Source organism: Eptesicus fuscus, chromosome 18, assembly GCF_027574615.1.
Source record: "Eptesicus fuscus isolate TK198812 chromosome 18, DD_ASM_mEF_20220401, whole genome shotgun sequence".
In the NCBI taxonomy this organism is placed as follows: domain Eukaryota; kingdom Metazoa; phylum Chordata; class Mammalia; order Chiroptera; family Vespertilionidae; genus Eptesicus; species Eptesicus fuscus.
Window position 1 is genome coordinate 36,237,045 of NC_072490.1, and position 14,190 is coordinate 36,251,234.

Genomic DNA, 14,190 nt, shown 5'->3' on the forward strand with positions numbered 1-14,190 from the left:
ATGAAAAGAAACTCCAGTTTTTTATTCTACTGCCGCGCTTTGTAAAATCTGGGGTATTAAAAAAATTAAATCCCGAGTAGAATAAAGGAATCGAGAAAAAAGCAAGCGAGTGCAAAGGGTTAATCAGCGAAAGGCCTTGTGAGCAGAACTGAGGTTTCCCAAATGAAGAACTTATGTCTCTGGGCAGCTCTGTCGGCTTCTGCCAGAAAGTTCAATCCTGTCCTACGGCTTTCAGACTTGTCCAGCTAAACCCCACAATCACCAGTTCCTCATGCTGAATCTCTTAATATAGATCTCCTGCTGGTTCTGCTGCTCTGCTGGAATGCTGACTGACACAGGTGGCAACAGGGGTGGGGAGGGAGGGGGGATCTAGCAGGCACTCTGGCGGAAGACAGCGGACATCGTCAATTCCTACTGCACTGGCCAGCAGCAAGCAGGTGTCTCCCTAACATGCCAGCCCCCTGCTTGGCCATCTGGGTTACATTCTGCCCAGGCCCCTGTCATCTCTCACTACTCCCCCAAATGCCTCTTTGGGCCTTTTCTCCTCACTGTTCCCACACATCTGTCAGAGCTGGCTCACATATACATCAACCTCTGCCCAGAGCATCCTGGATATGCTGACTCCATGCCCTCCTCCCTTTGCAGTGGGCTCTGGCTCCCAGCTCCACCCCCCAGCTCAATCATTCTCTTACTAGTGACACCAGCATACCTCCCATCCCAATCACTGAACTTGTCACGTTAACTTGACAGAAGGGGAAACTGAGGCCCAGAGAGATGAAGTGACGTGAAGGGCCAGAGAAGGTGAGGGTGGCCTGCACTCAATCACACAGCTGGCAAGTGGTGGGGCCGGACTCAATGTCAAATGTTGGCTCCTGCCATTGGCTATCTCTGTCTTTATCTTCTTGGCACAATTCTTGAGGGCAAGATACACAGCTGACAAGTCTTCTCACCCTCTCCTCTAGTGCTCAGCACTGTGCTAGTGCAGTAGGCACAAGACAAATACCTCCCTCGTTCCTGGCTTAGCTTTCCAACAGCACTGCACTAGGCCTGGCCGTGAGCCCACAGCCACTTTGGCTCTTCCGTGCCTGCCACACAGGAGGGTGGGTCCCACGTCCCAGGAGACCCAGGCGTGTGTGCGGGCTCTGCAGTGCCAGGTGCCCGGTGTTCCCTAAGAGTTAACTGCCTCCCTGCACCAGGGCCCCTCTCAGTGCCCCACAGGCTTTCTCAGGAGGCGGCCAGCCCTACAGAACCCCTCCCACCCAGCAACCACTCGGACGTTGGGGGGCCTTTGTGCTTTAATAAAGACAGTATTACTGAGTCACAAAGCTTCCCTCCTTTCCAACCTTCCTCGCTGCCAGGGTTCCCACTAAAGGTGAAACGCTGTCATTCAAGGCCAAAGAAAGGGCTGAATCAAGATGCTAAACTCTTTTGACTTAATGTGACAATCTACGGCTCTCCCCGAGCCACAGTTGTGTGAGAAGCGCGCCCAACTCAGCACAAAGGCCCCTGGGCGGCTGCGATTTTGGGTGTCCTCGGGTTCTGGGGACCTCTCCGCAGCCGCCTGGGCTTTCTGCATGCATCTCATGAACGCTCTAGTTTCCTCTCTGAATGCAGACATTAGCCAGCCCGGGAGAGCCCCGCCACCAACGCCGTTCCCTGCTTGCTTCAGGCTGCAACAAAGACCACTTGAGGGCTGAGAGACAGCACTGCCCAGTTCCTTTCCTGAGCCTGTTCTCTTCCCTTTCACACATCTTTCCCTTTTATTTCCCCTGCCCCCTTCACTCCTGCTTTATGCCTCATTGAATCCATTAGCCACTTTATAGGGTGCTCCTGAAGAATAAATTTTCCTGCTGGCAGTTCCAACCAGCCTTGGTGGCAGTTGGGGGAGGGAGGAAAAGGCACACTCTGAAGGGAGGAGCATCCATGGCCCCTCCAAGGCTTCATCTATATCTGGAAGCTGTAGGGCAGGCAGACTGAGTAGGCAGCCTCCCTTGCCAAGGGGCCCCACCTTGACCCTCCCTGACCCCAATGGGCTCTGATGCCTCACGATCTTAGGGCAAGCAGTTTAAGCCCTGCAAACCTTTGTTTTCTCATCTGCGAAATGGGATAATAATCATACTCTTCTCATAGGGTAGTTGTGAAGACTCAACGGATTAATGGAGCAAGGACTTTAGAACAGGACCTGGGTCAAACTAAGTGCCACTCACCATGCAGACAACATGGCTATTTAAGAGTCCTGTTCCACCTTCAATGCCTCTACTTGTTGGTGACTGAAGGAAGGGAAAGAAAAAAAAAGCAGTTCAAAGCTATTTGCAGCTGGTTCTGTATGTGTGTGTGTGTGCGCGCGCGCGCGCGCGTGTGTTTTCTTTTTTCCTGCCTTGGTGTCCTAGAGCTCTGAAAGGAATAAAAACAGAGCCATAAAGCAGTGAAAAGGCAGGATTCTTCTTAAAATCCCGGCTAATCCTGCAGCTTCCTTTAAAGTGGCAATAGGAGGAGGCGGGGAAGGGACCAGAATTGTTTTTTCAGCACCCTCCCCTCCCAACCATTGCTCCTGGAGACCAGGAAACTAGGGGGAAAAATCCATAAATCAACGACCAAGAGGAGAACAGAGGAAGAAACCAGGCAGGGAGAGAGCAAAGCATAGGAGCCAGCTGGGGAGGGAGTGGGGGCAGCCTGAAGGGGCACTGTGACTATCTGGTGGGCAAGGATGGCTGCCTTCAGAGGGCACAGCATCCAGGCCAGAGGCTGGATGAGCCACCATCCTTCAAAAGTCAAAGGACAGCAGCAGGTCCTGCAAAACAATGATGCCACACCAAAAAGTGTCTCTGATCTGGCCACTTCTCTCCATTCCACTGCCACCTCCTCCTCAGTCACCCACTAACAGGGCTCCCACAGCCTCTCCATCCCTCACCCATCCATTCACAACAAGCCACCAGAGCCAGCTTTTAAGGCTGAAAATCAGGTCACGCTACCCCTGCTTAAAAACTCAGTGGCTCTCCACTGCACTTAGAATAAAATCCATGGCACGTGCAGTCTGACCCCTGCTGATTTTCCTGCCTTCTGCATGCCCCCATCAGGTTCACCTGGGCCCCAACATGCTTCACCTCTCAAATTTACCAAGTCCTTCCCACCTGAGAACTTCATATGTGCTACTCACCTGGCAATCCCTTCCCATCACAGATGAAGATTCCTCCTCAAGGCAGCCTTCTCTGACCCCTCTAAGGAGTTCCCCTGTCCTCATCCTTCCCTCTCACAGCCTCCCTTCTCCTGTCCACAGCATGTCTATGACTTGTCTGTTCTCCATCTCCTCCACCAGGCCGTAGCTCCATAGTCTGCTTCACTCATCAGTGAAAAGAGCCCCAGCCTGGTGCCTAGCACATAGTAGGCACACAAGAAGCACTTACTGGATAAGTGAAAGAACGAATGAGTGAATAAGCAACATCCATAGCAAATGAGCTTTTGGATATAAAAACTGGGCGCTGAAAAGGCTAGAGTGAACTTTCAACGATCCTTCAGAAAAGCTCTCCATTGCAAACCACCACTGTAGCTTTTCAGTGTTTGAAACAGTCCATGCTCTTGGGGGGTGGGGGGGGACGGACAGCAGTTTATATGTTTCTTGTTAAATGGCAAATAGCCTACAGGAATTAGTAATAGATTAATGAAGGATAAGACAGTGCATATTTTAGGTTTTGTGGGTCACACATCTCTGTCCCAACTACTCAAGTCTGCTGCTGTAGTAGCAAAAAAAAGCAGTCATAGACAACATGTAAAGGAATGGATGTGGCTCTGTTCCAATAAAACTTGATTTATAAAACCAGACCATAGGCTAGATTTGGCCCTTCGGGTCATAGTTTGCTTATCCACCATGGATTAGACGAAGGCCTAGCAAAGTTATAAGAGAAGGACACAGTAATGATTAGTTTTTTAGTCTTCAACAAATATGCATAGCAGATTCTAGGGATTTCACAAAATCATAACATTGCTTTACATGTTGTTATATGTTAAAACAGAATAAAGAGAAGGACACCTTAAATTTACTTTTAATTATTGTTAGGATACAAAGCATTTCATTTGTATCTTTCTGCATGCCAGGAATGTATTTGTACAAATGGGGAATTCTAAGAGTAATTTTCACTCCGGAGGTACTGGGCTCAGTATTTGTTAAACACGTGGCTGTGTGAGTGGATAGCTGAACAACAAAAATGGAGAGGACAATCCATTTTTTTTAATAGGATGATTAAAGTAGACTTGCTTGGTCAATAATTGGATGAAATATAAAGGAAGAAATTATTGGTTTCAGGCTTATGAGCTCAGGGAGAGAAGCTGGGGGCAGAGATGGACAAGATGATTTTGATGAATAAAAAAAACAAGGACAGAGAGAGACAGTCTTTTCAACAAATGGTTATCCACATACAAAAAAATTAAATACGGACCTTATATCCTTCATAAAATTAACTCAAAATAGATCATAGACTTAAATGTAAAAACACAAATGTTTACAAGCAGCTTTATTCATGATTGCCAAAACTTGTAAGTAGCCAAGATGTCCATCAAGGTAAATCCTATCCTATATAATAAAAGGCTAATATGCAAATTGACCGGACAGCAGAACAAAAGGTCGCTATGCCGTGCATGACCACCAGGGGTTAGATGCTCAACACAGGAGCTGCCCACTGGTGGTCAGTGTGCTCCCACAGGGGGAGTGCTGACCAGCCAGAAGCTGGGCTCATGGCTGGTGAGCATAGTGGAGGTGGCGAGAGCCTCTCCCGCCTCTGTGGCAGCGCTAAGCCGTCAGTCAGACATCCCCTGAGGGCTCCTGGAGTGCGAAAGGGCGCAGGCCGGGCTGAGGGACCCCCTACCCCCACCCCCAGTGCACGAATTTCATGCACTGGGCCTCTAGTGGATAAATAAATTGTGGTACGCCCAGACCAGTGGTCGGCAAACTCATTAGACAACAGAGCCAAATATCAACAGTACAACGACTGAAATTTCTTTCGAGAGCCAAGTTTTTTAAACTTAAACTATATAGGTAAGTACATGCATTGTTATTAACTTAATTAGGGTACTCCTAAGCTGGCCTTTGCTAAAAACTCAAGGGGTCAAAGAGCCACATGTGGCTCGCGAGCCGCAGTTTGCCGACCACTGGCCCAGACAATGGAATAGTATTCAATGATAAAAAGAAATAAGCTATCAAGCCACGAAAATACATGGAGGAACCTGAAATGCATATTACTAAGTAAAGGAAACTAATCTGAAAAGGTTACATACCATATAATTCCAACTACATGATGTTCTAGAAAAGGCAAAACTATAGGGACAGTAAAAAGATGAGTAGTTACAAGGGGATGGGGAAGGGAGAGAAGAACAGGCAGAACACAGCAGGTTTTTAGGGCAGTGAAACTGTTCTGTATGGGACTATAATGATAGATACATGTCCTTGTACCTTTGTCCAAACCCACAGAATGTACCACACTAAGAGTGAATCCTAATGTAAACCATGGACTCTGGGTGCTTATGATGTGTCAGTATGGGTCTATCAGTTCTAACGAATGTACCACTCTGGTGAGAGATGTTGATAATATGGGAGGCTAAGCATGTGTGGGGCCAGGGGCCATATGTAAAGTCTCTGTACCTTCTGTTCAGTTTTGTTGTAACCCTAAATATGCCCTAAAATGTCTTTAAACACAAACAACCCAAGGACACAGGAAAATTACAACGATGTCTTCATGTTCTCTCTTCATGTCACTTGATTTCAATTATTTATTTTCCAATTAAGAATGAAACTGTCTGTCATCCAGAAGATGACAAGTTACAAACCGCCTGAAAGTTTCCTCCTAAAGAAAGCAAGTATTTCAGAACCCTCAACTGTCCTCTCCAGTGTATCCCAGCACTTGTAGGGAGCCCCAGACACAGGTGGAATTCATTCTACAAAGGTTTATTAAGCAGCAGGCATGGGGCACCTCACTACATACTGAAGCTGGCCCCTCGTTAGCATCTTGCCAACCTGGAGGCAGCTTTTTCTGAGAGTAGCAGTTGCTCGCTCTGACTCGGGGGATCCTGAATGCCAACCTCTGTGACACCAGAAGATTGTAAAGTGCTTGAGGAGAGCACAGGAGAGCATGGAGCTAAAGGACACCTGCAGAGGGTGTCCCGGGAGGAGGTGCTAATGCCAGTGCCAGTGCGGCCTCTGGGCCAATGCACTGCCTGCTGGGCCCTCGAGAGCACTACCAGGCCTTCACCTGTGGCCTTGTCACAGCCTCACCAGTGATCTACTTATTTGTGACCTGAACCCAAATCCCCACTTAGACAACCAACTGCTCAAAGGCTGAGCCTAAAACAGATGCCCCCAGGAGCCGGGGTAATGCTCATTGAATTGAATTAAAGTTATTACCTTGGAGAAAGAGGGAGCTTGGAACTATTTCTCAAATTTAAAATTTCAGACGTTTTTGCCGAGGTCTGAATATAGGAAGTGGGCTGGAACTTAGTGGGGAGAGAGGGTTCTCCTTCCTTGAACAGTTTCATGAAAGCGGCTCTGGCCAGGGTCCAGCAGGCGAGAAGCAGGGTGACCTCTGCCCACTCGGGAAGACTCAGATGACCCGATGTTTATTTTTAGGTGTTTTTGTACAGAACCCCCAAAAACCTTTGGATGTTGGGCTCACGTCCAAGGTGAGGTGAAAAACAATCAGTAACGAAAGCATCAAACCCTCTCTTGAAGAGCCCATGTTCCAACCCAGGGATCCCTAGTCTCTCAAAAAATGTCAGATTTGACCCATAGAACCTTGTCATTTATAAAGAGCTGGAGAACGGGGCCACCAGGCTCTCCTCTCTGACCCAACACTTGACACTCACTCTCTGTGTGGCCTCGGACAAGTCCCTTCCCCTCTCCGAGCCTGTTTCCTCATCCATCAATAGGGTAGGTATGGAACACACAGACTCAGAGGAATCTCACAGCAAACCACGGCTCAGCCTGGGTGCTCACACTGGTCCTGGGCATGGAGCACGGGAAGAGCCCGTGAAACACAGCCTTTAGGAAAATGCTTACTTAGCTCATCTGACGTCAGCATTTCCCTTAAAGGCGTATTTAGATCCAGCTGCAACAAACAACCATGGAGTACCTACTATGTGTTAAGCTATTGCATTAATTGTCTCTGCAGAACCAGGCCATAAGAAAATTGTCTTTGTCCCCATGTCACAGATGACAGGCCTGAGGGTACACTCATCCACAGCATAGGCTATGTGATCACCAAGGCCTGGGGTTAATCCTGGCCCTCTGCTTCCTTCCTAAGGGTCCTTGAGCAAGTTACTTAAACCCTCCAGGCTTTATTTTCTCATCTGTAAAATGGAGATAATGCTAGCCCCTGTCTTCTGGGCTTGTTTCCAGGTTTGAATGCAATGGGCATGTGAAGTGCTCGATAACTAGGACCTATTACTACTTAGAAATATTATTACTACTGCTGTCATTGCCATTTCTACTAGAGATGAGAAAAAATAGACTCAGAGAGGGCGTGTGAAAGGACATCACTCAAAACACTACAACATTCTAAATTTTAATTGAGTCCACGGACAGGCAAGGTGGGTCAGTGCTGAGATACAAACTTGCCATGTATCTCTGGCCAGGCTACTCAACCTCTCAGCCTTAGGGTCTCCACCTGCCTATAAAACAGAGGCAATATCTCCCCAGTTCATGTTATTCATGTGCTAATGTAGATGAACAGCCCCTGACAGAGTGTGGAGTGAGCAGAAGGCCATGAAGGAATGTTCCCTCCCTTCCCATATGCTGCTTCTGAAATCCCCAAGAATGTGGCCTGCCAGTCCTTACTTGAAACTCTTCCTGTATCAGAATTCTCAGACCAAAAAAAAAAAAAAAAAATTCTCTAACACACAGGCTCAAAGGCCCAGCCAATGGCACGGTGGAACTGAGCTTTCTCCTAAGATCTAAGTGGATCCAAATTTTGCCACGGCCCTGTCCTGGGAAGTTCAAGTCCACATGTGCACATGGACAACACACTCACATGCATGTACAAAACCTGTCCAAGCCCTCCCTGCAACCAGGCACAATGCCCCCCAGCCCAGCCCCGCTGGCCTCAGCATCAACTCCCAAGGATGTGTAATCATAGGAGAAGCAGTAATAATACCAGCCATCACATCCCCTCCCTTCTCCTATGGTTCACAGTGCACTTTCCCTGTTAGCTGAGTAGGCAGAGGCTGTGTTTTATTCATCTTTAAATACCCACTGAATAATGCTAGGTACAGAGTAGATATACAGAAACTATTTCTTGAATAAATAAATTTTATTTTTGTAACAATATTTTTTAAAAACCCACCATTACTCAGCCCTTACTATTAGTTACACACCCTGCTAAACGCTGGAGGTGCATTCTTGCATTTCCTCCTGATAACCACTCCATAAGGCAAGCTCAGTTACCAATCCCTGTTTTGCAGAAGAGGATACTGAGGATCAGGAAGTGATGTGCCCAAGGTCACAGCTAGTGAGCAACAGACCTGAATGTGAATCCTGATTCCAGACCCTGGCTCTGAACCCCTCCAGTCATTCGCCTCCTCTTTAGCCAGAAGAGGCAGCAAGGAGGGGGTCAGGAGTGATGTGTACGTATTCTGAAGAAGATCAAGAAAGCAATGCTTTTTATATTTGGAAAACCAGAAAAATCCTGTTCTCCTCAGGCCTCAGCTTCCTGGCTTACAGCACAGGGCTTGTTGATAGCTCTTCTGTGCTCTCCTAACTTCCCTCTTGTAGGTCCATCCATCTCCAACATTCTAGCACTTTCCTCTTGATCCCACCTACCATTGGGGGAGCTGAGGGGAACATCTTTTGTAAAAGGGCGCAGAGTTGACAAGTTCTTGTTTTCTCAGAGGTTTTGTTTCCAGCACCTGACCCCAGACAGTAGCTTATAATCAAGTTTATGAGCAACTGCCTACCAAGAAGCAGGCAGGCAAGGAGTGATGTGGTGGGTCAGGGTGACCCAGGTATAAGAAAAACCTCATTTTCCTCTTTTCCACAAGAAAAAAATGAGTGGCACAAAGGAGGAAAATAATGGCATTGACGCTCAGTCACAGGATCAGGGGCAATAGGGAATGGTAGGGACTGTAGCCAACCACGTATCCTGAGGAGGTGGCTGCTGCTACCTCAGCCACGTTCTGCCACGTAGGCATGCAAGTTCAGTATTGCCAAATCTTTCAACTTTCCATGGGATGCCAGGATCCTATTTCTTTTTTCCCACATGAATTTTCCCAATTTCTAAATGTTAGAAATTGTTTCTCTTTAAAAAACAAAAAGCAAAAGAACATCAGTGCCCTGGACTTCACTATGAGCTACACGTTCATAACCTCTATTGATCCTTGCGGCACAGAGGGATATGCTCACCAGACGTCCCTGTGTTCCCCTACATTTCCCAGCCTCCCTGCCATTAGGTGCGGCTGTGCCTCCGGTTATAGCCAGCAGCCTTGACTGCAGGAGCCACACCCTGGCCAGTTAAGAGCCACTGTCTTCTCCCATTTCTCTTTACTGAGGAGCTGCAACCCTGGGGGCCATATGGTGTAAATGGCACAGCAAAGTACGAGATGGAAGTGTCTGCCCTTCCCTCCACGGACCCCAGGTAGGTGAGATCTTGGGTGGGTTGGTGGAGGCAGCCGGTATTACCTGCACTAGCACACATCAGCAGCACTGATCCAGGTCTAAATTACAAAAAACTACCTGGTAGTAGTTTAGCACTTCCTGGTTTTCAAAGCACTTTGATGCCCCTTTCCACGTGCCCCTTTACTGACTCTCAACTCAGTAAGAAGATAGAATAAGGCTTTTTTATTTCACAGATGAGTCAAATGAGGTTCAGAAGGTAGAAGTGAATAGCCCTGAGCTGTGAGACAAATAAGTGGTGGACTGGGATTCTAGCTCTAGGCTCCTCCTGAGTGGACTCCCTGTCCAGTGCTCCTCCTACCTCCCAATTTAAGAGCTAGTCTTGGTAACGTGAACTCTCTGGCACTCTCTGGGTAACCTGTGAGCTGTCTGCGCTAGTTGCTTGAAGATGCGCCTCTTACCTTTCCTGTGGACTTGGTCCCCTTCCAGATACAGAAGTAGCAGATGGTCCAGGCTGCCAGGAGACACAAGGCCAGCTCCCAGCGGAGATTCCCAATGTGCTCAATCCCATCCGAGATGGCCAGGACCCGGCGCCTGCAGAAGAAAAGGCCATGGGTCACAGGGGCTGGAGAAGGCCCACCCCAACCGAACCTTGAGCAAAGCTAGTGCCACAAAGGGGCAGGGATAGCCCGCTCATTCCTTCCCTCACCATCCACCATTCACCCAGCATCCTCTGAGCCAAACCCAGGGCTAGGGGTGGGGACCTCAGAGAGGATCAAGACCCAGTCCCCTGCCTTCATGGAGTCACTCCATGGGGGGAAAGAGGGCCCAGTTAGCAGATGGTTCACAGTGCAACATGGTAAAGATATGATGGGAGAAGTGCAGGCCTTTAGTTAGACTAGTGGTCGGCAAACTCATTAGTCAACAGAGCCAAATATCAACAGTACAACGATTGAAATTTCTTTTGAGAGCCGAAAACCGACTTCTACGCATGGGCCACGAATTTTCAATCACGCTGTACGTGCGCGCCTGCACATGGTATTTTGTGGAAGAGCCACACTCAAGGGGCCAAAGAGCTGCATGTGGCTCGCGAGCCGCAGTTTGCCGACCACTGGGTTAGACCAAGACACCCCTAGCACACCTCAGGGTCCTGGGAGACCACAGGAGTGTCCATAAACACTCAGGTCCCTACCGCAGGGGAGATCACACACCCTGGCCTGCTGAACTCACTTTGGCCAATGGCATCTGTGTCACTTCAGACAGAAGCTTTCAGAGCCAGGTGGTGTGGTTCACCATGTCCCCTTTCCTCTGCTGTTGATCATGACAGAAGCAAGTGTCAAGATGGAGCCTCTAGAAGCCCGAGCTCCTGAGTGATATCATGAACCCGCCTGCCACCCTGTGTCAGAAGTGTTGTGTGAGCAAGAAATGAACTCCATTGCTTTAAGCTACTGAGATCTTTGGGATGTTTGTTACTGCAGCATAAACCAACCTATCCTGACTGTTAGAGGGGGCCAGGAAAAGCTTCCTGGAAGAAATGATATTTGAGGTCACTGTGAAAGATGGAATTTAAGGGAAAAGATTGTTTTAGGTTGAGGGAATAGCATGCACAAAGGCCAGAAAATGAACCCGGGATACTTGGGAATGGAGGAACCATTACATCTTCCCACTGTCCCAGTGCTTCATGGGACACCCTAGTAAAAAAAGGACAGCGATCAGAGGGGAAAGCAAGAAAGGTAAACAGAGGCATCATCAAGAGCCTTGAGTAACATGCCAAGGGGTAGGGGTGTCCCAAAGGGCCCAGGTTACAGGAGAGAAAGGACCCCTGGGTGCGCTGAGCCAATGCCTCCAGCCACACAGTCCCTCAGAACCCATCAATTCTTCAAAGTTGACACAGGTCTGGCTCCCAGAGCCCACGCCTGGGGTTTGTGTTTCCTTAAAGTCAAACTTGCCACGCTCCATATTGTGCTGAACCATGGCACCAACACAAACCCCCTCCAAACTTGATCCACGAACCCCATCCCGGCTGCCAAACCACCCCCACCAGACCACGCCAGTCGCCTCCGTGCTCTGGGAATGTCCTTTGAGAAAGCAGCTCCCATCCCACCAAGCATGAAAGCCTCCCTCAGTGTCTGTCTCCCTGGGAATCCGCTCCGGGCCTGATTCTGCATTAATTACTCAATGACACCAATTAGCACTGGTCTGCAGGCTCCTTCCAGCCCCAACCCCCACAGGAGAAATCAGGCAGTCCCCCAAATAAAATCAGGCTGTGTGCAGCCATGGACTTAACTCAAAAGAAAGCCAGCTCTCAACCTATAGCCAGAAGTGGGAACATCCACATAAATACGCATTTATTGAGCAACTACTTGTGCCAGGCATTATATGAATAATAAGGTACTGAGGGTAAAATGGTACACATGGCATGGCTCTTGCCCTTGACTTGGAAAAGTTAGACACAAAAGAAGTCCAAGTTACTTGAGAAAGAACGGCGACGGCCACATAGTTTTAGCAGACATTACTTTATTTGCATTTTATGTCTTAGCAGGCTCTGGCTTTAATTCATTTTAAAACTACAAACCTTATTAAACAAAACCCTACGGAGTATTATTTTAGGAGAGCAGCGGGCCCCAGAGCATAATCCTTGTCGGGTACTTGCCAAAAGACAAAAATTCCTGCACTCCATCCCAGATCCACTGAAGTCCGAATGTTTGTGGAATTGGTCCCCAGGAAGCTGCATTTTGCCATGTTTTCCCCAAGGATTACTGGCAAGGAAGGAATGACCTACCAACTCCACCTGAATAATTTTCAATCTTTATTTTTTTATTTTTTTGGAAAGGGGAGCTTTGGGGAGGCAGTCAGGGATCCTGTGAGAAGCTTCTTTCTCCCCAGAAATGCCCTGATGTAGCCCCCACTCCCAACATTCTTCAAGAACTTCAGGTTGCTCACTGACCCCCTTGCCTCCAGATTAAGAGCCTTGTAGACAACATATACCCACCACCTTACAAACTGCCCCCCAAAGTGCCCTGATAGCTCATCAGCTGGTGAATGAGAAGGGACAACCCAGAGCAGGACAGAAAGTGCGTCACTGCCCAGGGAAAGGACCTGGGTGTGCTCCGTCCCACTCCACTCCAGCCTCTGAATTTCTCATTAAAAAAAAAGCACGTACACAAGGTCCTCAGCTAGCAAAGATGCATGCACACACATGCCTTCTTGTTGAGGTAGTTGTTTTCTGAACCGGGAAACTGAAAGCTGTTTTCTAAAACGACAGAGACGGAGGGAGCAAGAAGGAGCAGACCAGCCAGGAGTGGGCTGGCGCAGGTCCCCTCTCTTCCACATTTTGGATGCTGTGAACTTCGAGTCATGCAGCCTGCTTTGGCGTCCTCTCGCTTAATTGAACAATCTCATTCCCAGAATGGGAAGCAGATTACTAAAAGCTATGCGGGATGAATTGCTCTTTTGTTTCACCAGACACTATTTGAAAACATCCTCAAACTATTTTCTTTAGGAGTTACCAGCGCTGACTCTAACCAGCCATGGGCCTTGGGTTTCTAAAGAAAGCGGGCTCGGGGGCCAGGTTCTCAGCCTGCAGGGCTGTGGGGTTGTTTTGAAACCCACAAGGGCAGCCTTTGAGAGCATGGGGGCTGGGCACTCAGCTCTGGGGACTTGGAGAAGGCACAGCTCTTCCTGGGAAAGAGCTTTCTTAATGACCCGCCCCCATGAAGCACTGGGACAGAAGAAAGGTCTGAATAAGGAAGAGTTTGCTGCCAACACCCTGGCAAAAAAAAGGACCCAGGACCAGACCTCCCAATACTGGCCAGGGAGCGGGAAATGTGGAAGACTAGATGGGGCCCTTTGGAGGGATCCATTTACTCCAACGAGTAATATCCTGTACCTACTATGAGCCAGGCACACAGATTCTTCAAGAAGCACCTTTTTTCAGGCCATAAGAGTAAAATATTTCTGGAGATTCACCCAGAGACTGAAATCTCAGTACAATGCCCATGCTTCTCCAGCCATTGGCACATACAGAGATGGGCTCAAAGTCCAGCTCTGCTCCTTCCCAGCTGTGTGACTCTGTGTAGGGGACATCACCTCTCTGAGTTTCAGCTTCATCTGTAAAACGGGAGCGATGATATCTCCCCCTTCTCCAGCTTTTCAAGCATGAACTCTTCGAAGCCTCTCAACAATCCTTGAGGTAGGTACAATTATCTTCACCATTTCAAAGATGGAAAAACTGAGGTACAGAGAGATTAATAACTTGCTCAGAGTCATACCACAAGCAAGTGTAAGAGCTGTAAACTGAACCCAGGGATCCTGACTCCAGAGCCCACACTTTCAGCTACAGTGTTACCCCGTAGATTCTCCTATAACAGTGGTCAGCAAACCGTGGCTCGCGAGCCACACGCGGCTCTTTGGCCCCTTGAGTGAGGCTCTTCCACAAAATACCACGTGCAGGCGCGCACGTACAGTGTGATTGAAGGAGTACCCTAATTAAGTTAATAGCAATGTACCTACCTATATAGTTTAAGTTTAAAAAATTTGGCTCTCAAAAGAAATTTCAATTGTTGTACTGTTGATATTTGGCTCTGTTGACTAGTGAGTTT

The 14,190-nt window shown here is 48.3% G+C and overlaps 1 protein-coding gene across 1 annotated transcript in view; it reads right to left on the reverse strand.

Annotated features, from left to right (window-relative positions):
* SLC6A11 (solute carrier family 6 member 11) overlaps positions 1 to 14,190 on the reverse strand; it is a 104,987-nt gene that overhangs the window by 67,155 nt on the left and 23,642 nt on the right. Inside the window, exon 5 of the mRNA XM_008152064.3 lies at positions 10,051 to 10,183. Coding sequence (XP_008150286.1) covers positions 10,051 to 10,183 — 133 coding nt within the window. The remainder of the gene's footprint in view (positions 1 to 10,050; positions 10,184 to 14,190) is intronic.